A 20,825-nucleotide genomic window follows, 5' to 3' on the forward strand; every position below is an offset into this window, starting at 1 on the left:
CACCAAACGCGAGTAGCGTGTAGTTAGTGAAGCGTGTTGGTTCATTTTTATCGTTTTACAAGCGCGCTTCGCTGACGCGTATCGTATCAGTGAGCTTCGGTCGTTTTCCTCGAGCGAGTATCAGCTGTTTCCTTGCGAGCCCGATTAGATACAGCACTCTGTCACCATGTCCTCCGTAAAATCCACCGCTCAAGATACAAATTGCAGCGTTGACATTGGAGGTAACGTTGACAATCTAATGGATCTAATAATCCCGTCTGTCGTCGGGAAATGGCAATTGTTTCCTGCGATCAATACCGCCACTTATTGAATAGCGGATGCGGACGTTCACCGTATCCCTGTCACGGTGCCCTAAATCGCCAGAATTAAGCGCCTTCGTTCGATAACAACTTTCGAACCGATGTAAAAAAAATTTGTCGCTCGCGAGTACAGCTACGATTTGCTCTGCAAGCCTACGAGGAGTCACGTGAATCAGTTTCTAGCAGATAGCTGCGCGATCATTACCTTTGAAACACCTGTTATCGAACGGCTGCGCGCGACAGTAGGTGGCGTCATCCCTCACGAGAGCGCGTTGCTGCAACGACTTCGGCATCGCTGACGATTGTCGATATTGTAAATGGAGATAGCGGCAGATTTGCAAAGTAGCTTTCGCGCACGAAGTAATAAATCAATTTGAAATATTTTCGTGCTGATCTTTTCTTAGGAGATTGGAATACTGCCACGAGTAAAAGGCAGTGCTCCAATCACCCTGTAGAACGAGTCTTAAGTGAGGGCCGCGCGAAAGAAAGAATGGTGCGAATGCTATTTTATTTGTTGTAATTAATGCGACAGGCATGCGAATCAAATATAAGGATAAAAGCGAAACTTTCACCGAAGACCGTCTCGCCAGCAAGGAGCCTATCGGCCAATTCAAGGCATGGTTCGACGAGGCCTGCAACACTCCGCAGATATTCGAGCCGAACGCTATGTTTCTCGCCACGGCTACCAAGTATTACCGAATGATTCATCTCCATCGCGCGCAGGTTCGCAGAAATATTCAGGAAAATCTCGTTGTTGCAGAGATGGTATTCCATCGGTGAGACCTGTGCTGCTCAAGGGTTACAGCACAAATGGTTTCAAATTTTACACGAATTACGAGAGCAGGAAGGGTCGCGAACTAGTGAGTGCATAAAGTCAACGAACTTTGTGTGCTTGACGGGCGGGATGTGTATTCAGTTACTTTTCAGGCTGAAAACCCGAGTGCAGCCGTGACGTTTTACTGGGAACCTCTCAGACGATGCGTAAGATTATCAATATTGATACACGATGATTACTATAGGGATTTAATAGGAACAAAATAAGGATCTAGGTCCGTAATTTACTAGACCTGAATTATTTGGCAAATCTACAAACTGTTCTGTTTCAAGTTGAATGCACGATGATAGTTAGGGTTTGTTGGTTTAAGAAAACGGGTTTAAAAGACGGTTTTTATTTTAAATTTAAACACCGGGTTTATATACTAGAATTAATATGCAGATATGAATTAATTATTTAATTAAAAACGTTAACATTTTGACTTGAACTCGCCTCGGACACAAGCATATTGTAGTAGGTAACAGTTTACTGTAAAACTTCATGATATTTTCAGAAAAAATACGTACTAAATAGAATAAAGATTTATAATTTGGTACCACCTTTTAAAAGATTTATATTTCGTACGGATTTCACATATTATAATTTTTTTTATTTGCTCTTTTATAGAGTATATTTTATTTTGTTATATTTTTGTAATTCCATAATATTAAGGAAACTGATTTTTTTTAAAAAAATAAGTACAAGTATTTATTTACTATTTTAATTATAATTTTTTGTGAAAATTCAAAAACCAGTTTAACCGATTTTTGGGGAATAGTGAAATTCGAAAACCGGGTTTTTCAAAAGTCGGTTTCTGTATAAACCCTAATGATAGTTGCCATTTATGGCACACAATAATATAATTCCATTTCTGTAAAAAAATTCCACGTTTCCCTTTATTATTAAACAATGTAGGTGCGAATAGAAGGCAAAGTGAAGAAGACGTCAGCAGAGGACTCCAACCGTTACTTCGAAAGCCGACCGTACTCGAATCAAATAGGGAGTATGTCCAGTAAACAAAGCACCGTGATCGCAAGCAGGCAAACGCTTATGGTGAAGGAGAGGGAGCTGATAGCGCAATTTCCGGAAGGGCAAACTAAGAGGCCGGATTGTTGGTAATTAATTCGATGGACGGTTGCACGAATCTTTCGAGTCACTCCATGATATCATTGAAAGGTTACCATCTGTGGACTTAATAATCTGTCTTTTAGGGGAGGGTACATAATCATTCCAGAATTCGTGGAATTCTGGCAGGGCCAAAGCGATCGTTTGCACGACAGAATTCGTTTCAGACGTCCTAAGCCCAACGAAAAAGTCGATAACATTCTCGTTCATCAAGGGAATAACGGATGGGTTTATGAAATACTATCTCCGTAGAAAATAGAAAAACGAATTACAGTTATTTATTCTAAATAAATGCGGAGAGAATACAATATGTTGTTAGATAGGCCAAAAACTTAAATGTACATAGGATAAACCTACGAACGTTGCTTCCTTGTAATTATTAGAATTTCTCTTTGTAATCCTGGAATGTATATTCACATACAATTGTTGCTTGTTTCGAAGGATACAAGGATATATATTTAAAACGTATTTGCATTAATTAATTACCGTTCTGACTTTTCCACGCTGTTCTAACGTGGAAAAAACCATCCTCCTCTATGAGACTCTGAAATTGCCTCATCCCTCCTCCCACGCCGAAATAGTAAGTTTTACCGGCAATGAACCTGAAGATACCACGAGGCACGATATTATCTACCGTTGCTATAAGAACCTAATCGAATGTTTACGTCACGACCGTTATACTTGCCCAATGCCGTCTGGTTTCAGTCTTTGCTTAAAAACTTCGTATAGCTTCCTGTGATTATCGGGATTGTAAATCGTTTCGCTAGTAAAAATTAAATCGTACTTCGCAGCCTGGTCATTCGAGACATTCAACCTTGTAAACGATTCCCAGTCACCGCAGAAAAATTCACATCTTTCTAACGTACTTTTTCGATCCTTCGTATTGATCAAAACATTCGGGATAGTCACGGCTTTAATTACTTCTACGTTCTGTAACATGATTCTCTTGTGTACACGATCTCGTGAAGATCAGCATTGCACGCAGCGATAACGATACCAACATAATCTTGAAAATGAACGAAGGAGTTTTTGTGAAGAGCGATCAGACCAACGACACCAGCACCACACCCTAAATCCAAAACCGTTTTGTTTCCGAAATCGATATCGTTGTCGGATATATAGAGACATAAATCGTAACTGCACTCCCAGATTTTTAAGCCACCTTGATACAAGAATTCGTATGATTTATTTGTTACTTGTTCCTGCCGGTGACGAAGCAAGTTTCTCAAAATTGTAAGCATTCCACGTAATTTAGGGTTAGAAATAGAAATTAGCGATTGTCTACCTTCGTATTTCGCGGGAACAAGGTCGGAATGTTGCGACTCCGCCTCTAAGATATTTCTACAGTTCTCCCGTTTCAAATCGATTAAAGCCCTTTCGGATCGAATTAAGTCTAACTCAAACCCCGGGAATATTACAGTTCTCGCGTAATCGTTGCGTTCATATTGTTTCTCGGTTTCTGAGGTCGATACCTCGACCTTCGAGGCAGGTGTCCAAGTAATCGTCGATTTACCCGCATCGACATACTTCTCTGGAATAATTGTAATAAAAACTTTTTGTAGTATCGTACTTCACTATGCTGACTTCATTCGAACGCGAGTAAAGTCTGATCACAGTTTGGATAAACACTTTTAAAGATCGCAGGTGCGCCGACAGCAATGTGACGGGAACATAACCTTAAAACGGTTCCTAATGGGAATTTTAAACAATCGAGTCAGAGAGAAAGAGGCGAAAATACCTTCGGCCTCGTCGCCCTTTAAAAATCCAAACTTGAACATCTTATCCTCGCTAGTTTTACTTAGATCTACGTTCGGAAGAACTATTAAAAAGAATCCGAGGTACGGGCACAGACGTGATATACAATAGACCTAACATCTTATGGACTGTCGCGGTTTGCGGCTCGGATTTCCCTGCCTTACCGACCTACAAACTCCAGACTGACTGTACAGATGAGTCTGTGCTACAATACCGTCGAAGATAACTCAGATCTCTACCGACGCAGAGGCTTCCTGGATGCAACGACCTCTGCAGATTGGCGGCTGAATATAATTCAAAAAGTGATTTACAAAATGTTACGCATTGTAAATATATCCTCGAAAATACACATCCTTCTCCTCTCCACTATTAATAACTTGGTAAACATTGGTGCTTGAAGTTTCGCGATAAATTAAATATGTACATACTACTTTTAAAGTTTAATGTTTCGAGTTTGTAAATGAGACTCGAAAGACAGCAATATCTTATGGGTTACAAAATCGGAGTCCTTGCTTTTGTAGACAACGAAATTCAATTCCTTTTCTTATCGCGACATGATAATTTAACGAAACAACGAAGTAATATATCTAGCGGCGTTGTCGTTCCTTTCCTTTAATCTAATATTTCGCAACGCTTATTGTGTATCTGAGGAGACAATCTGTAGTTGCAAAATCATTCTGATAATAACAACGCTGTTATCCATTTCCTTGTAATACGCACTGTGGCGATAGCTTCTTGTTTAGATGACGCAAAGATCCTTTAATATACGCACAACTTTTCGAATACCAGCCTTATTCCGTTAGATGAAAACGTGAATAAATTCTGTGCCGGGAGAGCGGACAGATAATTTTTAAACTAAGTGTTCCTCCGCTTCCCAGAATTTAAGGCAAAACGAATAATAATTAATTGCGCTACTACATGTAACGTAAGTAGTTTGCAAAATAATTTACGTAATGTGGCTTCGAGTACACAACTGGCACCAAAGAACCAATTAGCTAGATAAAGAGTACGCAGAACTTTTAATAATTTTAATCACTGAAACGCTATACAGTATACGTGTTTAACGTGCCATTGATAATAATTATCCAACGAATTCATACACATTACGCTTCAGTGCAATCGTATTATCACCATCGACCATTAGAAAAAAAAAACAAAAAAATAAAAATATTACTGAAACACCGTCGCGAATTTTCTCGCAGAGAATCGTGTGACGTATTTGTTATAGATTTCGCGTTTCCTGATTACTTGATACTAACAAACGTGTAATTATCGATCAGTGTATCTTATCGTTTAACATTTCGCGGTATATCGTATCTTCGCACTATCTATCCAATTTTTACACCGTTTTCAGATTACAGAGCCGTTGTTTTTTTTATTCACACTCGCCTGGGCCCCGTTATCGATCGCAGAAATTGAATTCGCCGGGCCACGTTGTTATCGCTTTCACGCTACCACGATTCGAAGAGGGGAGAGGGTTGAAAGACCCAACGTGCGTCTCTCGAGGGACTTCCCGGTTACGTTCAATTTTTCGTTTAAAAGCCGCGGACGTTTCACGATTCTTGTTCAGTTACACTTTTAACACGAGCTGACACGGTGCTGGCGATCATGGGGTCGTCTGTCTTCTTGGCAAGCGCGCTGATTTCAATCGTGTCCCTCGAAAATGCTGTTCTCTCCTTACCAGTCACTTGGGCCAATTTCGAAAATGACACCGGTAAGGAGTGGTTCTTTTCTGCGAGTCTCGCATAGCCGGATTCGTAGACTACCTACCGTTAGAAAGTTCGCCCGGTTGCTCCGAAGTTCTCACACCTCTTGAACCATTCCACCCTGGCTCGTAGTGTTTCCACGCCATTTCTAAAGACTCTCGCACCATTCGAACGTCGGCAATAAACACCCCACGTCTTCGCGATCGCCATACGAATCCAAAAGAAAGAAATCGTCGATCCGAGCACCGCGGAATCTATTAGCGATGCCACAGTAGCGGTTCATACAGACACCGTAAATGATAAAGTACATGTTGCCCTCTTTTTTGAATGGTTGATCTCGTATCATCTGCGCGTAACGCGTTACCCATGCAGACTTGTGATTTCTACGAGCGAGGGTTTTCGTTACGCTTAAACGTTACTTAGATGCGCGAGTTCGCCTGTTTAGAAGTGCCAAGGATCGTGACCAGGAAAGAATGGGGAGCCAGGCCACCGGTGGAGCGTGTGCCAATGGAAGTGACACCAACGCCTTACGTTGTGATCCATCACGGAGGTATCAAGCAGTATTGCTACGACCAGAAGACATGCTCAGCGATTGTGAGATCCTACCAGAATTATCATATTGACGATCGAGGCTGGTTCGACATCGGCTACAGCTTTGTCATTGGCGAGGACGGGAACGCTTACGAGGGACGGGGCTGGGATTACGTTGGGGCGCATGCACCTGGTTACAACACCCAAAGCATTGGGATATGTGTCATCGGTGACTTTAGTGGTAGGTGCATTTTCTTTTGCAATTTAAACGGGATCGGGGAAAGGAGAAGTTGAGGAGTGATTTTTCAAACGGGCACATTCCCGCATAGAATTTTTTTTAATGATCGCAGAAAACTGTGGCGCCTACGGTTATTAAAAAAATCTTCTTTTTATTAGTACACGTACATTTTATTTAAAAAAAAAAACGTTTGGAAATAAGCCGTTTTGATGGAAACTATACAAAATATGCCGTTTTATATGAAACCATTTGGAAATAAGCCCTAGAACTTGCACAGTCTTTTCTGCCATTTTCAAAATGTAATATAATGTTTATGGCTAATTTGTATTGCCAGTTTTAATTGTAAAGGTAGTATGACTGTGGGTACGTTTTTAAATTATTTTAGTGTATGTTTGGGTAACTCTATGGAATTAAGCTCCTTTTGTTTCGTGTTCGTAACAATTTTATTTCACAGATGGGTATAGGAAATATGTCCGTCTGTTTCAGACTAAAAAATTATTTCATCAGGCAAACTTGGGAATAAGGTTTTTGGTATGAAACATGTATTTTCACTTCCAATTTCCAAAAAGAAATTGTGTAATTTAATATTACACTGTTCGACAAAATTTAACTTATTTTTTGGGCTTGTAACATTCAATATCTGTTTCTTATAGATTTTCGTCGCCATCGCAGTCAGTTTCCGAGAAATTCGATTTTAGAAAAAATGAAAATTTTCAACTTCGAACATCTTTTCGTGTTCAGTAATAGTTACTGTTATTAATGTTACAAGTCCAGGTGGCGATCGAACAGTGTTATTGGCGATGCCGTCAAAAGCTTCAAGGTGAAAAATGGAATTATGCTCTTTTGAAAAGTCACTCCTCAGTTGTATTAGGTTCTTAGATAAATTGTTTTTGTGAGGAAGTGAGAGGGGTCTTTCGTGACAGCTCTGAACAAGCATAGCTTTGGCCAGAATAAATTCTTTAGTTGAAGAGGGGGTCAGAAGTGGAACCAGTGCGGTGATAACTTGTTGAATTGAAAGAGCGATGCTTTGGCATGAAGGAACTTTATAAAAGCAGAGCATTAGCAGACTCTTTGTACCTGAAATTTTAAAACGAGGGTAGAGTGGAAGATTGTAGGTTTTTTCGATAATCAAGGAGGGTAGATTTTTAATAGTATAACTCATACTGGGAACAGATAAAATAGAACAAGTTTTTAAACCTAAATATGTATTGTTTTTTGCAGATTTCCTTCCAAACGACGCTGCTCTGAACACCCTGAACGCCCTCATCGACTATGGCGTGTCTCTGGGAAAAATTAGCGAAAGTTATCACGTCTTAGGGCATCGACAAGCAAGGGATACTCTGTGCCCTGGAGATGAGTTTTACAAATACGTGCAGACAAATCCACGATGGACAAAACATCCTATACCGAAGTACTCCAACGCAACAGCCGCCACGGAACCAGTCACTGCTGCGAGCCGAAGTTCCTTGAATGCGATTAAAAGCAACTAACGCAACGCGAAATGCCAGTGCTTCGAGTCAAGTTGTTGCCTATGCAACTCGAAACACTTAAAGTATTTGAAAAGCATCGCTTTTCACAGGCAATATATTCCTAAAGAAGCATTTCAGACAGTTGCACTTGCTGGATCGTGCCACGAGGACAATTACGAGGAAAATTGGTTTGATTAATGTTTATCTAACCACAAACACGTGAAATAAGAAATATTCAGTTTTACCTCGAGGTATGATAATTACCTCAAGGCGCAGGCTTCTTAGCCTGCAACTTGGCAAAATACGTACAGTATTCGTCTCACGTGCACGTTATTTAAGGGGTTATTCTACTTTGATCGGCCGAAAGATGAAGCTATATTTAAAGATTTTTTTCTCAATAAACACAACATATAATGAAATAAATCTTTTTGGAATTTATTAAGCTACTCTTGTATTATGCAAAAAACAATTTAAAATCATCGTTTCTAATTTGTTTCATATGTTTTTTATAGCGTCAATGTGGCACCAACAAAAAGGGGTATGTCCGTGGCGTAGGTGATTTCCCGGCTCAGGCTAATCCGAAATAAAAAATTCGAAAAGATTCTTCATCTGTCTGAGTGTGGCTATCGTCCGTAGCGCAATTAACAATTTTTGTTGAGGAATAACAAAATGGCGGTTTGATGAAAAAAGTTCCCCAAAGGAGTGTTTTCTCGAATTTTCTCCGAGAGAAATCTCGATTATTTTCAGACAAAAATTGTTAATTGAGCTACGGGAGATAGCGACACCCTTACAGATTAACAATCTTTACAATTTTTTGTGTCACATTGACGCTGTAAAAAAACGTATGAAAGAAATTAAAAAAGTCGTTTTAAATTTCTTTTGTATAATATAAGAGTAGCTTAATAAATTCCAAAAATATTTATAACGGTATATGTTGTATGTATTGAGAAAAAAATCTTTAAAAATAGCCTCGTTTTTCGGCCGATCAAAGTAGAATCACTCAGCTACCTGAATTAATAATAAGTATATAATTCTTCGCGTCTACTGTAGTTTATTTCTTACTATAATTAATAGTTTGAATGAACTCTGCTAAGAGGAGATAAGTTCTTGTGCAAATGCGCGAAATTCGGTCGTACGATAAGTCCGATTTGTTTATCGACCGAACTGTAACGCGTTTTGCTACGCACAACGATTGTAAAGAAATAAGTTCGCAACACAGCGATGAGCAATGTTCCTGAGACTCTTATTTCTCATTTTCTTATCGTAGTATCTAAGTACAAGACATTGATAACTGTTACTTCATCTGCTTGCGCGCGTGTGTGTAAAATAAATCAATTTTCGCCAATTATTGTGTAATCACAGTCTCGATTAGAAACCAGTATCCCCGGGCATTTTTTCCGTACCTTCCCTTCATTCTACATGCGACGTAACACCACCTGAATGTAATTCAATGTTCGATGTAAGCTTTTACACGCGAAACTTCGAATGTTTACGTGATTAAAACTCACTCCAAGTCCTTGGCCTCCGCGTTTTGCCGTAGTGAAAGGGAAACTAGTACAAGTGAGTAACGTTATCAGAAATACGCAACAGGTGAATGAAACAGGAGAACTCATTGAAGCAAAATTAAGGGAATCACTTGGTTCAGAGTGAAGAGGCTGAAGTTCCCACAAGAAATAAAGATTATACACACGTACATTGTTTCGCTGATGAAAAAGACTTGCGCGAACATAATAACAGCTGATGTCACGGAATTATCTATTATAAACAAAGGTTGCGTACGATACTCATTATTAGGTATCGCTGCTTTGGGGAAACCCAGTTCGACACTGATAGAGATGAATCTTGCATCTGCATAATTGTACATGTTAAATCCCCTCTTTAATGTGCCCTCTTGTGACCAAAGGTCAGAAGCGATGACACACGGCTGGCTGCTATTAATATCAACCGTTTAAAGGTTCCAATGTTAGTGTCTTAGGAAGAGCGAAGATGGACACGCCAGTCTTTGCGTTTCTGCTGCTCGCGATTCTTCGAGCGACCTTTGGCGCTGAACACGAGACTCCTGGTAATGAAATTTTCGCCATACCGATTTTAATATTGCCGCTTGAAAACTGAGAAAAGTACAAATTAATTGTGCGTCTTTTGTTCGAAAGCAATGCATTAGTGGCACTCTGTGTACTGACAAGAAGATTCAATCTTGACGCTACTGTTTTCTATTTTCTTTATGCTCCTTTTCATTCGATTACGCAATGTTCTTTGGGCGAGCTAGACGCGAAAGCCTGGCAATTGTTGTTACGCTACAGCGATGACAGTGTTCATATTCAAGGATGATAATTTACCACGGCCGTGAATTACGTATAAGATTTAATCTTTCTACAGAAATCATTAGTTGATGAGGCGCAGCTTCTGCTACGACTTGTCAAATAATGAAGACGTGTGGAAACAGGTGGCCCCTTCGGTTGTGAAACGTTTCCTTCTGTCGTCAAATTAAGTCTTCTCGCTAAGTGACAAGTAATTGTCCACGGGCTTCATGTTTTTATTAAAAGGGTCAATTAATTCAATCCTCTGGTCTGAACTAATATCATGCCTGGAGCAAAACATCTTTACATGCTGTATTGAAACCTTTAAGAATAATTTTCAAAAGATCTTGAACAGGGAAATAGATTTATCACTTATTGTCAGTTTTATTTTCTTCCTACGCTTGACAGAAAGGAAAAGTGCTGTTTCAGAATTTATGAAAGTAGAAATGCACAAAATTGATGCGTAACTGGGTGTTCTAATATTCTCCAGTTCGTCCGAATATAATATCGAGGGCAGATTGGGGCGCCAAGTCACCGAAATGGTCGATGAAAAACCTGGCAACAGATCCACCCCCGTTCATAATTGTTCATCACTCAGCGACCGATGGTTGCACGACTCGAGCAATTTGTCAAGCCAGACTGAGAAGCTTTCAGGTGATTCACTTGATGAAATATTTGCATGTGTAAAATGCAGTGTTTAGCTGCATATGGGAAAGCTGCTTCGAAAGCAAATCTGAGCAAACCGAGCTTGTTAAACGGTAACTCTGAATAAACACTTTTATTATTCAGCTGAGGGTACCATTTAATAATTCAATCAATACTTCAATTTCAAATTCTGCACAGATTGATTTGTAGGAGTTCTTCCTTGAGTGAAAGTACTAGATACATGTGATTGTGATGGGAGTAACAGGATAGTATTGCGAATTTTTAGAACACTTTGTTCTCACTTTGTTTAATGATGATTCGTAGAACTACCACATGAATGAGAAAGGCTGGGGCGACATAGGCTATAATTTCGTAGTTGGAGAAGATGGTAACGTGTACGAAGGAAGAGGCTGGGGTAAACATGGGGCACATTCGGTCTCTTACAACTCCAAGAGTATTGGAATTTGCGTAATCGGTAACTTTGTTGGTAAGTTACGCCGTATATCGCTGTATGCATTGCGTAATGCGACACGCATGTAAACGAAGACGCTGATTAAGCCTGAACGATGGCGAGAATTAAATACTATCAGAAAGATGAACCTTCAAACACGTCATTTGTAATATTTTGTCAGGTCACTGTAGAAAGTGCAAGCCACCTGAAAGTAATATTTTTAAAAATAGTCTTTTTCGTGTCTTAATATAGAAGATGCTTTCTGTCCTACCTTGCAGAGAAAAGATAGAGGAGATAATAGGAAATAAATTTCCCTAAGGGATGAAATTTCATAAGTTCAAAATAACGAACTAGATATTATTTCCCATTTGGGTCATCTTATAAAAATATTCGTAGGTCACAATCCAAACGCAGCCGCAATTCAAGCTATCCAGACGTTGATATCGTACGGCGTGTCAATTGGCAAAATAAAAGAAGATTACACGTTGCTTGGACATCGTCAAACCGCGTCAACGACTTGTCCAGGGGACAGCCTCTATAGGCTGCTTGAAACCTGGCCCAGGTGGTCATCAAGCGTATAATTTCACTTCACCAAAGAATACCATCACTATTTATGTATATTATTTATTTTCCATCGTGTGTCAAGTGTACTCGAACAAATATACTTTCTGTTATATACAACGTTGTGTTTTATTTACTCCGTACAAGTGTAGCTTTATATAAACAGAAAGAAGAAAGTTACGAGCGTCGTTGAATGAACGATGGCGGCCCGTAATCGAATAAAATGCGATGTAAATAAAAGTTCTTGAAGAGTAAGGCTGTATTAATAATTTTTCTCGAACGCTTGAAGGGGAAGAAGAGTTTTTACGCTTGCGCGCAGGCGAGGAAAGCTGATTAAATATTCAGAAGGATTCTATTTAAATATTACGATTATATTTTGAAACTATACTCAACATAGTATAATCAATTGGACGCTTCATTCAGCATCCTTTGCCGATAATAGCACAGTAAAGTAACTCATTGCCGTCTTCATAATCTAAAAATACAATGTCTGTTATTAATGAATGTTTCGCATCGCGATATATTCATTCTCATCTTATGTCCTGTATAAAAGTATACAGCACGCAAGTTGGATTTTACGACACGCTTTTCAGAAATTCTAATAAATTACACAGCTTTGTGAATTGGAATTCTTTTTGTTTACCGTGAGATATGTCTCCATATTCATTGGTACGATATTTAAAGCTGTTATTTTGCTAGGCTTCAAGCTTCTTTGAAGCAGGAACATGTGCAAATTCTTAGACTTTTTGGAAAATATGTACCACATTGACTCGCACCTAAGCACACATGAAATCATTAAACATTCCACGCGAGTGCGATAGTGTGAAATATTAGAGCAGTGGGGTATATTCTTACAGAGCGGTGCACACGTTTTCGCTGTGATTTAATAGCTTCTGCCCGGGAAGGCATAGCAGTAATATGTAAAACGATTGCGACAACGAGAACGACCCAAATCTTATCACATCTTCTAGATTATCTAGATTCAGTACAGTCTAAAAATACAAAAGCATCGCAGAGTCACAAATTTCAGAAACACGCTCTTAAAGAACTGTCTCAAAAGATACAATTATATATATACCTTCGCATTTTAATTTATTTGCATAGAGTTTAGTTATATAATGTTGAAATAGTCTGAAAATCATTTCTTTGAGAGTACTTACTTGAGCTCCTGTGACACTCAGACGTATTAGAGTACAGAACAGTTCAAAGAATAGGGATTTCGTGAATATTGATTCAACCAGCTCTGTGTACCTAATAGAAAAAAGTAGTCGAATGCATACAGGGTGTCCCGAAATTCAGGGACATCCCGGGACATGCAGTATCCTGATGCAAAAAAACGTCGAAAAGTCATTTACCGTTTTGGAATCGGAGGCTTAGTTCTCGAGATATGAACAGTTGAATATTCGCGGTCCAAGTTCCGGGCCGCACAGTTTAAAGCCGAGTCAGCTGATGGATTTTAATATAATCTATCAAATTACTTAATTTTCAATTACAATAAGTAGAGCCGACCGCAATGGTTCGAACCGTGAAAACGGGTTCTCTAATGCATTTTTAACCTTAAAATTTGCGCAAGATAATATGTTACATAATATATAATACATTGCTAAAGAAAAAAAAGTACACGCAGTTGAACTTGAATCCGGGCCAGCCGTGTGGCAAGCTGTCACGGTAACGTTGTAGCCACGGAACCTTCTTGGGTATCGATGCTATATATCTGGATTACTAGGTACGTTAAAAAACTTTAAGTCAAAATATCTCGAAATCGAAGGCCCATTTTGAAAAAAGCCGAAACGGTATTTTTATACTACGCGAGTACTACGACCCCCACATACTGTCGTTCCAAAAGCGATTTCCGCAACTGTGCCTTCCCCTTGTCAGCTGATTCGACGTTAAACTGCGCGACCCGGAACATGGACCGCTAATATTTAACTGTTAATATCTCGAGAACGAAACCTCGGATCCCAAAACGGTAAAGGACTTTTCGACATGTTTTTGCATCAGGATATTGCATGTTCCGGCAAGTCGATGAATTTTGGAACACCCTGTATATACCTTCACGTTGGCAATAAGAGGAATTCTTTGAATTATTAAAATATAAAACTAACTTGATAGCATTTTGATGGTCTTGTATACAGACACACAGCTTTTTGTACAGCTGATCCTGCTTGTCTGGCGCAAACTCACTACTACCGTATTTCTCAAGGATCCACCCATCTTCCATGTTTATTGAACCTTCTGGATGTAGCACGTGTACCGTTCTTAGCTGGTGACTAGGAAAGATAGTGCGCTAACGTTGCAGCAATTTCTTTCAATTTACACATTAATTCTTCTTCGATCCTTACCTCACGATCGCAAGCAGGGCATCGGCATGGTGCACGTACAGCATATACATGCTCTCGCAGGCAGCGAACAAGTGACCTACTGCAAACGCTCCTATGTACATGTGGATGCATAAATAATAGTAATATTCCTCGTTGTCTACGCCGTAGTTAGCTACGAATATGTATTGCTTCTCTCGAGACTGGTTCAGTGGCATAACGACATCAAGTATGAGTGGTGTCGATGGTACCGCCAAATAACTCAACAGCGTCACGTAAGTGTACACTGTAATGAAAGCTCAGATTGAAGGAAGATAGAACCGTCAGTTTAATTACAGGGAAGCGAAGGATCACGCTTACATCCATAGTTGATTACAATCCTTCTCCCTTGTACTTTGTAGTCATGAAGAATCGTGCTTTCTGGGTGACTCGTGTAGCGTTTACAGTCTCTCTCAATGGACAGAAGCACAACCCTGATCTGACACATACCATATCGTTTTAATAGAATCGAAGGAGATACTTTCTAAGGGAAAGAAGGATTCGATTCCATCTAGACGAAAGACATTTGGGGGAAAAGGGGCAGTTGCCCTTCCCCCTGGCTTTTGAGAAAAAATAGCTTATTTTTAAAAACTGATTTTCATTAATACACGAAAGAAGTGAATACTTTTAAATTTCGGTTTCAAATTTTTAATTAAATGGGCCCTACAAAATGGGTTCCAAAAAGGGTTGTTTTTTCCCAAAGTCTATGGACGCCCTTAATTGTCGGGGGAAATTGCTGCTCGTTAATTAAACACAAAGGGGTGAATACCTTGTCTAGGTTGACAATTCCATTGACGTATATCGCGATGGCCAGGATGAGGGTTGTTATCGTTGGAAAGATCTCCATAACTAAATCATAATCAACGCCCCACACATCGTACAATCCTCTGAACTGAAAATTATGCAAAGCACAGGGGCTGAATAAATAGACGTCGAAGCTACGGAATTGAAGATGGAAGGAAATTTCGATCGTATCTGAAACTAACAGATTTCTGTTCCATGCCAAATCATCGAAGTGCCTCAATTCATAGACTCCCTTTCTTAACCGACTTCAAAAAGGAGCAGGTTATAGATTCGAACCGTATGTATTTTTTTTTATGTTTGTCCCCGCATAACTCCTCAGCACATGGACCGATTTTGATGATTTATTTTTATTCGAAAGATGGCGATGCCCCGGTGGTCCCATCCTACACTGCATCAATATTGGTCCAATATTTTGCCAGTTCTGGTTAATAATAAAGACTATTGTCACCTAATTATTATTATGTTATATACGTACACCCACATCTCCTAAGCACGTTGTGTCGATATATATAAAACTAAAAAGACAAACAAATATTAAAACCGACTTCAAAAAAATAAAAATGCACTAAAACGTAAAAAATAATTTAATCCCTTATTTAATCTACGACTCTCATATTTGTTAAGCAGGCGTCTCATCATATACACTGTGTAGGTAAATCAGGCGCTGACTTAAAAAATATGAGAGTCGTAGATTAAATAAGGGATTATTTTTTTTTTACTTTTTAGTGCATTCTTATTTTGTTTGAAGTCGGTTTTAATTTTCTTTCTAATTTTTAAATTAAATAACTATCTAATTTCTAACATAATCGCTAGCCACAGTTTCTTCTGTACATCTTCCACTTAAACAACAGCGTTTCTGCGAAGTTACATCCGCCGATAGGCTAATCTTCGTTAGAATTTAGGATTAAGAGTATTAGTAGCTAACAATTAGCGGCTGAAATACAAGCAGTTACACCACATAGATTGTGATTCACCCATTCACTTGTGCAGGTACAGTCACTAGTAATACACCCTACGCGTTCGAATGCGTCATTGCACGCAATGCGCATAAAATGTGCAATTCGTCCGTTACGGCTTTACTTTTAATCGTTCCATTCCACCTTGAAGTTACGACGCGAAGTGAATAGCCGAGGGGCTGCCCCGACTGATAATCTCACTCCCAGACGAGTAGCTAATAGAAAATTCAAGAAAACTCTCCGCCCCGTCGTCGCTTTTCTTGGGGCACCTCGCTTCGTCTAATGACAATCGATCGTCCCGCTTATTACGCGAAATGTCCTCTAATCAGCCTATGACGAAAGTCTCCCTCGACCGATGGTGAATTAGCTGGCTCATTTACGTGGACTTGAAAGAAGAGAGTATAGATCCCCTCGTCAATGATTAATCAGCGATTTTCGTCGCAGCCATCGAATCGCCCCAACGGCCGACGGTAATCGCTCCCAACCGACCACCGAGGGAAGAAGCGAGAGCTACCAGGTAGGATGGATTTCTTCGAGCAGCCGGCGTACGAGTGGAACAAGCGATTTTTGAGCTGGGTCGGTATGTGGCCCTTCCAGAGCACCCGCGTTAAAATTCTGCTGCAAAGCTTCGTGTTGGGCTTGTGTAGCACCATGTTCGTGGTCGAGGTAACTATTGGCAAAACTGATCATTCCCTGCGACTCCCTTAGGCGAGACGTACACGATAGTTCACTTCTAGCGCGAAACAACAAATTGCAAAGCGAACAGTAGTTTATTCGGAAAGATTTATTTAACGATCTTATGGATAAGCTTTCATGCCAAATCATCTCTGAGCATCGATAGGGATTCTTTCAGGACTTAGTGACTTAGTTTTAGTTCTGAGAACAGGAGTTATTGTTAGAAAGTTATATAAAGCAGGTCCGAAGATGGGTTCCTATTGTGGGATCAGGAACGAGAGACCTCGGAGAGTTGGCTTTGGCGACGTTGGTAAGGCGGCTGGCCAAGTAGCACGGAGGACCCCCGAAGATCGTGGGTTGGAGTCCCATCGCCCGAGGTCCGTTTCTTCCGCGGCTCCCGAACGTGTAGGAATTACGAAACCTATTGTTCCTACAGTTAATAAAATTAACTTTAGATTGTAACTTTTCAGATCAATATCCAAGGCAGATCTTCCCCTTAAAAAGGTCCGTCGCCCAGTAAGCCGAAGCGCCCGGCGACCACGCGTCGCTCATATGACAGAACAGCCAGCGATCACGCATCGCCTATATGACAGAACAGTGCCGACGAACATTTCGCTTTGGTCGCCGCGCTTCGCTTCGGCGAAATGGGCGACGGCCTATTAAGGGGATACACCACTGTGCCGGCCGGAAGAGTAAGCCATTTGTAAGAATTTTTTTCAGGAATAGTTTACAGTTTTCATAGAAAATTTGCATTACCTAGCTTTAGTACGCGATCTTAAGAGATTATACGAAAAAAGAAAAATAGAAAAACATCCATAAATTTTAATATATTAATTACTCTTCTACACCCCCTCACGCGAGCTGGTCGAATGTGTATCTATGGAACAGCAGGCCCGAAATCAAATTTCATTTTATTAAAATTCATTTCGGCAGACTTTGAGCAACGCGCATCATCTTTCAGATCAATTTTTGCTCAGCCTCTTACAATTCCAACATAGTAGACTGCAGATGAATGGCACTTTGTGTAACGTGTGACAGTGACGCGTCCTGTACTTGATCTGATGCAACTGCAGCGAAAGTGGAAATGCAGGAGGACATGGTCTAAAGATGCGATGATTATCTTCCGGTGTTTTTCCAGTTAATGCATATGTAGGTGTATGTATGAAGATACGGGCAGACTCATACTATCGAAAGAATTGGAAAGCCAGGGAAGTGGGGGTAAGCGAATTGTTCTAATAATTTTTATTTAACATTGTGTCTACAATGCGAGTACTGAGAAACGTGACGTCTTTAGATGCTAAATTAAAGAATGATCGTGAATCGATCGAACAGAGGGTAAACTTTTATTATAAACCTGTGTCATGTATACTACGTTCGTGTTGATGGATAGTAATTATCCTGCACTTATCACGAATCATGATGTTAATGACTGAAATGCAGTGAGTATGTACTAAAGCTGATCGGGTACTCGAATATTCGAGCAGCTCGAAATTCAAGCCGAGCCGAGACTCGGTTTCCGATCCGATCCGATTGCTTAAAGCAATCTAGTGGCTCGAACGATCCGAGCAAGTCCGGCGTACGGTGTGCAATGTAAGTACATCTTTCGTGCAGATCGGTATTATCGAACAGTTCGCTGTATCGTGTATGATAAATGTTTCAGATATTTTATCGTATGTTTTTCTAATGGAATAGATATAATGATTGCTAAGGAGAGTCTAGAATTTTTATAAACTATATAAATCAGATAACTATTATTTATTTATTGAGATCACTATTTTTCTAATTTTGTATTTGTAAACTTACTCATATAGGTACTTTTCTTTATTTTACCTTCCTTTTCTTTACTTTTCTCTTTCTTTTCTACCACCCTTCGTAATTTTGTTTGTCTTGTGTTATTATTAACAAAGGGTGTTAATCGTTAATAAGCAAATACACATGTAATCCTGAAATAGTTGTACTTATTTGAGTAGGTATCTAAATCTCTTGCACAATTGATAGAATTTAAAAAAAAACATTCGCCAGCACACAACACCGTCAGTATTGGAATTCGCATAATCGCTAGCTTTGGTGGTAAGTTCCGATCCCTACAGGGTTATCCACGTAACTCAGAACGCGCGCGCGAGAACAGATGAGTTTACCAAGTAGTTAGTCCCTGTCCTAAAGACGAAATTGACTTTTGGATGTACAAACGCTTTGCTCGAAATTTTTGCGTCGTTTTCCCCTGCGCCTGAGGACAAATGTCGAGGCGGTTGTCTGAAGAAAGCCACGCAGGGCATCTGTTCTTGCGCGCGCGTTTTGGGCTCCCAATCAGTGGATAACCCTGTATATCGCGATGTGCATTGCGTAATGCGACACGCATGTAAACGAAGACGTTGATTAAGCCTGAACGATGGCGAGAATTAAATACTATCAGATAGACGAACCTTCAAACACGTTATTTGTAATATTTTGTCAGGTCACTGTAGAAAGTGCAAGCCACCTGAAAGTAATATTTTTAAAAATAGTCTTTCTCGTGTCTTAATATAGAAGATGCTTTCTGTCCTACCTTGCAGAGAAAAGATAGAGAAAATAATAGGAAAATAAATTTACGTAAGGGATGAAGCTTCCTAACTTCAAAACAACGAACTAGATATTTCTTCTCATCTGTGTCACCTTATAAAAATGTTCGTAGATCACGATCCAAATGCAGCCGCAACACAAGCTACCCGGGCGTTGATATCACAAGGCGTGTCAATTGGCAAAATAAAAGAAGATCACACGTTGCTTGGACATCGACAAACAACGCGAACGACTTATCCAGGGGCCAGCCTCTTCAGACTGATTCCAACCTGGCCCCACTCAATATCGGGTGTATATTGTTATGGCCATCCGTAAAATAGCCCATCAAGTGGTCATCAAACGTATAATTTCAGTTCACCAAAGAACACCATCACTGTTTTATGTATATTATTTATTTTCCATCCTGTGCCAAGTATACTCGAACAAATATACTTTCTGTTACAACGTTGTGGTTTATTCATCCCGTACAAGTAGCTTTATACAATTACGCGTAAAGTGTTACGACACCGTTCACAGAATTATCGTAACTGTCTTCCTCAGACCTTACGCAAATATCGACGTGCGAGAAGTCAGCTGCTCCTGTTTTAACGTCACTGTAGTGGCTCTTGTCTCTAGCCTGCGTGGTATTAAAAAGGGATGCAATTATTTAGAAAATGGGATCGTATTAATAGTCCGGCGTACCTGAAGCGGAATTTGGCGTCGGAACTTTGCATTCAATTCAGGTATGCAGAATTTTGTCCCATACGGTATTCCGGAGTCTAGATCCATGGAGATGGTAACGAATTCCGCGCGACCGTCAAGAAAATCCTGTCAAACGAACACGCAATACTTATGCTCTCGCGTTATATTTATAGTGCTGTAACTTTATGTGCATATATTCGTCGATTCAAGCAAATATCCTCGAAGTTGATAGTAATTTCATGAAGTCATCCAGTAATCATGTACGTTTAACTATTATTCAAAAAATAATGTTCTCAATTTACATATTTCGAAAAATATTTGCTCGATAGTGATCACTGTAAAAGGGGGTAGAAAAAGTTGATATGGTAGTAAATTGCTAAACGAACCTGCAACGTTCGAAGTTTTTTCATTTTCGAGTCCAAGTAATCAGACTCATCGTCGCTACTGTAATCAGGATAATACGCAGTGAGAGTCGCATTGTAATGAGCACGACCGCTGCAATCGAAGTCCGATCTGTTGAGACTTCTTTCTAAAGTGTGTTAACAATATCGAAGAATATATAAAAGATCAAAATTTCACGAGGATAAATGTATATAAAAATACTGCTTTGTAATTACCACTAGCAGAGACAATTGTAAAAATGAGTACCACGTATGGTATCGTTAATATTTTCCTCTCCATTTTATCAATCACAGCTTATAACTTAACAGTACAACGTGGTCGATGATGAAGTGACTTGAAAGCATTGGCTGGTGCTGTTGGTGGCCTTATTCGCTGATATCAGCAAGCATTGGAATTTGCCAATCTTTCAAAAACCGAGGGAAGCCTCGTTAACTATATCTTAATCGAAACAAATTTCCTTCTGGGACGATTACTTTAAGACGTTTTTCTTGTAATTTATC

At 39.7% G+C, this 20,825-nt stretch overlaps 5 protein-coding genes across 6 annotated transcripts; 2 read left to right on the plus strand and 3 right to left on the minus strand.

Annotated features, from left to right (window-relative positions):
• Positions 1–8: 8 nt before the first annotated feature.
• On the plus strand, positions 9–2,706 carry LOC143374800 (pyridoxine/pyridoxamine 5'-phosphate oxidase). Of its 2 annotated transcripts, none has more exons than XM_076823256.1 (6): positions 9–221; positions 832–988; positions 1,060–1,159; positions 1,216–1,280; positions 2,029–2,228; positions 2,325–2,706. In XM_076823256.1, the coding sequence occupies exons 2-6, from the start codon at positions 917–919 to the stop codon at positions 2,488–2,490; spliced, it is 603 nt and encodes a 200-aa protein (XP_076679371.1). In that variant the 5' UTR covers positions 9–221; positions 832–916; the 3' UTR covers positions 2,491–2,706. The 2 variants fall into 2 exon arrangements, with proteins under 2 accessions (XP_076679371.1, XP_076679370.1); XM_076823255.1 differs by having other exon boundaries at positions 14–221; positions 1,227–1,280.
• On the minus strand, positions 2,495–4,153 carry LOC143374798 (histidine protein methyltransferase 1 homolog). Its single transcript, XM_076823253.1, has 6 exons — positions 3,977–4,153; positions 3,524–3,769; positions 3,240–3,400; positions 2,924–3,168; positions 2,725–2,840; positions 2,495–2,638 (listed from the first exon to the last, which is right to left on the minus strand). Exons 1-6 carry the CDS (start codon positions 4,014–4,016, stop codon positions 2,592–2,594), a joined length of 855 nt encoding a protein of 284 aa, XP_076679368.1. The 5' UTR covers positions 4,017–4,153; the 3' UTR covers positions 2,495–2,591.
• Positions 4,154–5,444: 1,291 nt separating this feature from the next.
• On the plus strand, positions 5,445–12,011 carry LOC143374906 (peptidoglycan recognition protein 3). Its single transcript, XM_076823456.1, has 8 exons — positions 5,445–5,707; positions 6,145–6,471; positions 7,690–7,955; positions 9,554–9,731; positions 9,892–9,999; positions 10,725–10,888; positions 11,204–11,366; positions 11,727–12,011. The coding sequence occupies exons 1-8, from the start codon at positions 5,602–5,604 to the stop codon at positions 11,909–11,911; spliced, it is 1,497 nt and encodes a 498-aa protein (XP_076679571.1). The 5' UTR covers positions 5,445–5,601; the 3' UTR covers positions 11,912–12,011.
• Positions 11,726–20,796, minus strand: LOC143374801 (uncharacterized). Its single transcript, XM_076823257.1, has 5 exons — positions 20,541–20,796; positions 20,310–20,452; positions 19,924–20,049; positions 19,617–19,858; positions 11,726–11,937 (listed from the first exon to the last, which is right to left on the minus strand). Exons 1-4 carry the CDS (start codon positions 20,602–20,604, stop codon positions 19,727–19,729), a joined length of 465 nt encoding a protein of 154 aa, XP_076679372.1. The 5' UTR covers positions 20,605–20,796; the 3' UTR covers positions 11,726–11,937; positions 19,617–19,726.
• Positions 12,181–15,282, minus strand: LOC143374802 (uncharacterized). The gene is made up of 7 exons (XM_076823258.1): positions 15,018–15,282; positions 14,570–14,687; positions 14,234–14,495; positions 13,997–14,161; positions 13,052–13,142; positions 12,747–12,883; positions 12,181–12,667 (listed from the first exon to the last, which is right to left on the minus strand). Exons 1-7 carry the CDS (start codon positions 15,093–15,095, stop codon positions 12,490–12,492), a joined length of 1,029 nt encoding a protein of 342 aa, XP_076679373.1. The 5' UTR covers positions 15,096–15,282; the 3' UTR covers positions 12,181–12,489.
• Positions 20,797–20,825: the final 29 nt, after the last annotated feature.

The sequence above is a fragment of the Andrena cerasifolii genome, chromosome 11 (assembly GCF_050908995.1).
Source record: "Andrena cerasifolii isolate SP2316 chromosome 11, iyAndCera1_principal, whole genome shotgun sequence".
Taxonomy (NCBI): Eukaryota; Metazoa; Arthropoda; class Insecta; order Hymenoptera; family Andrenidae; genus Andrena; species Andrena cerasifolii.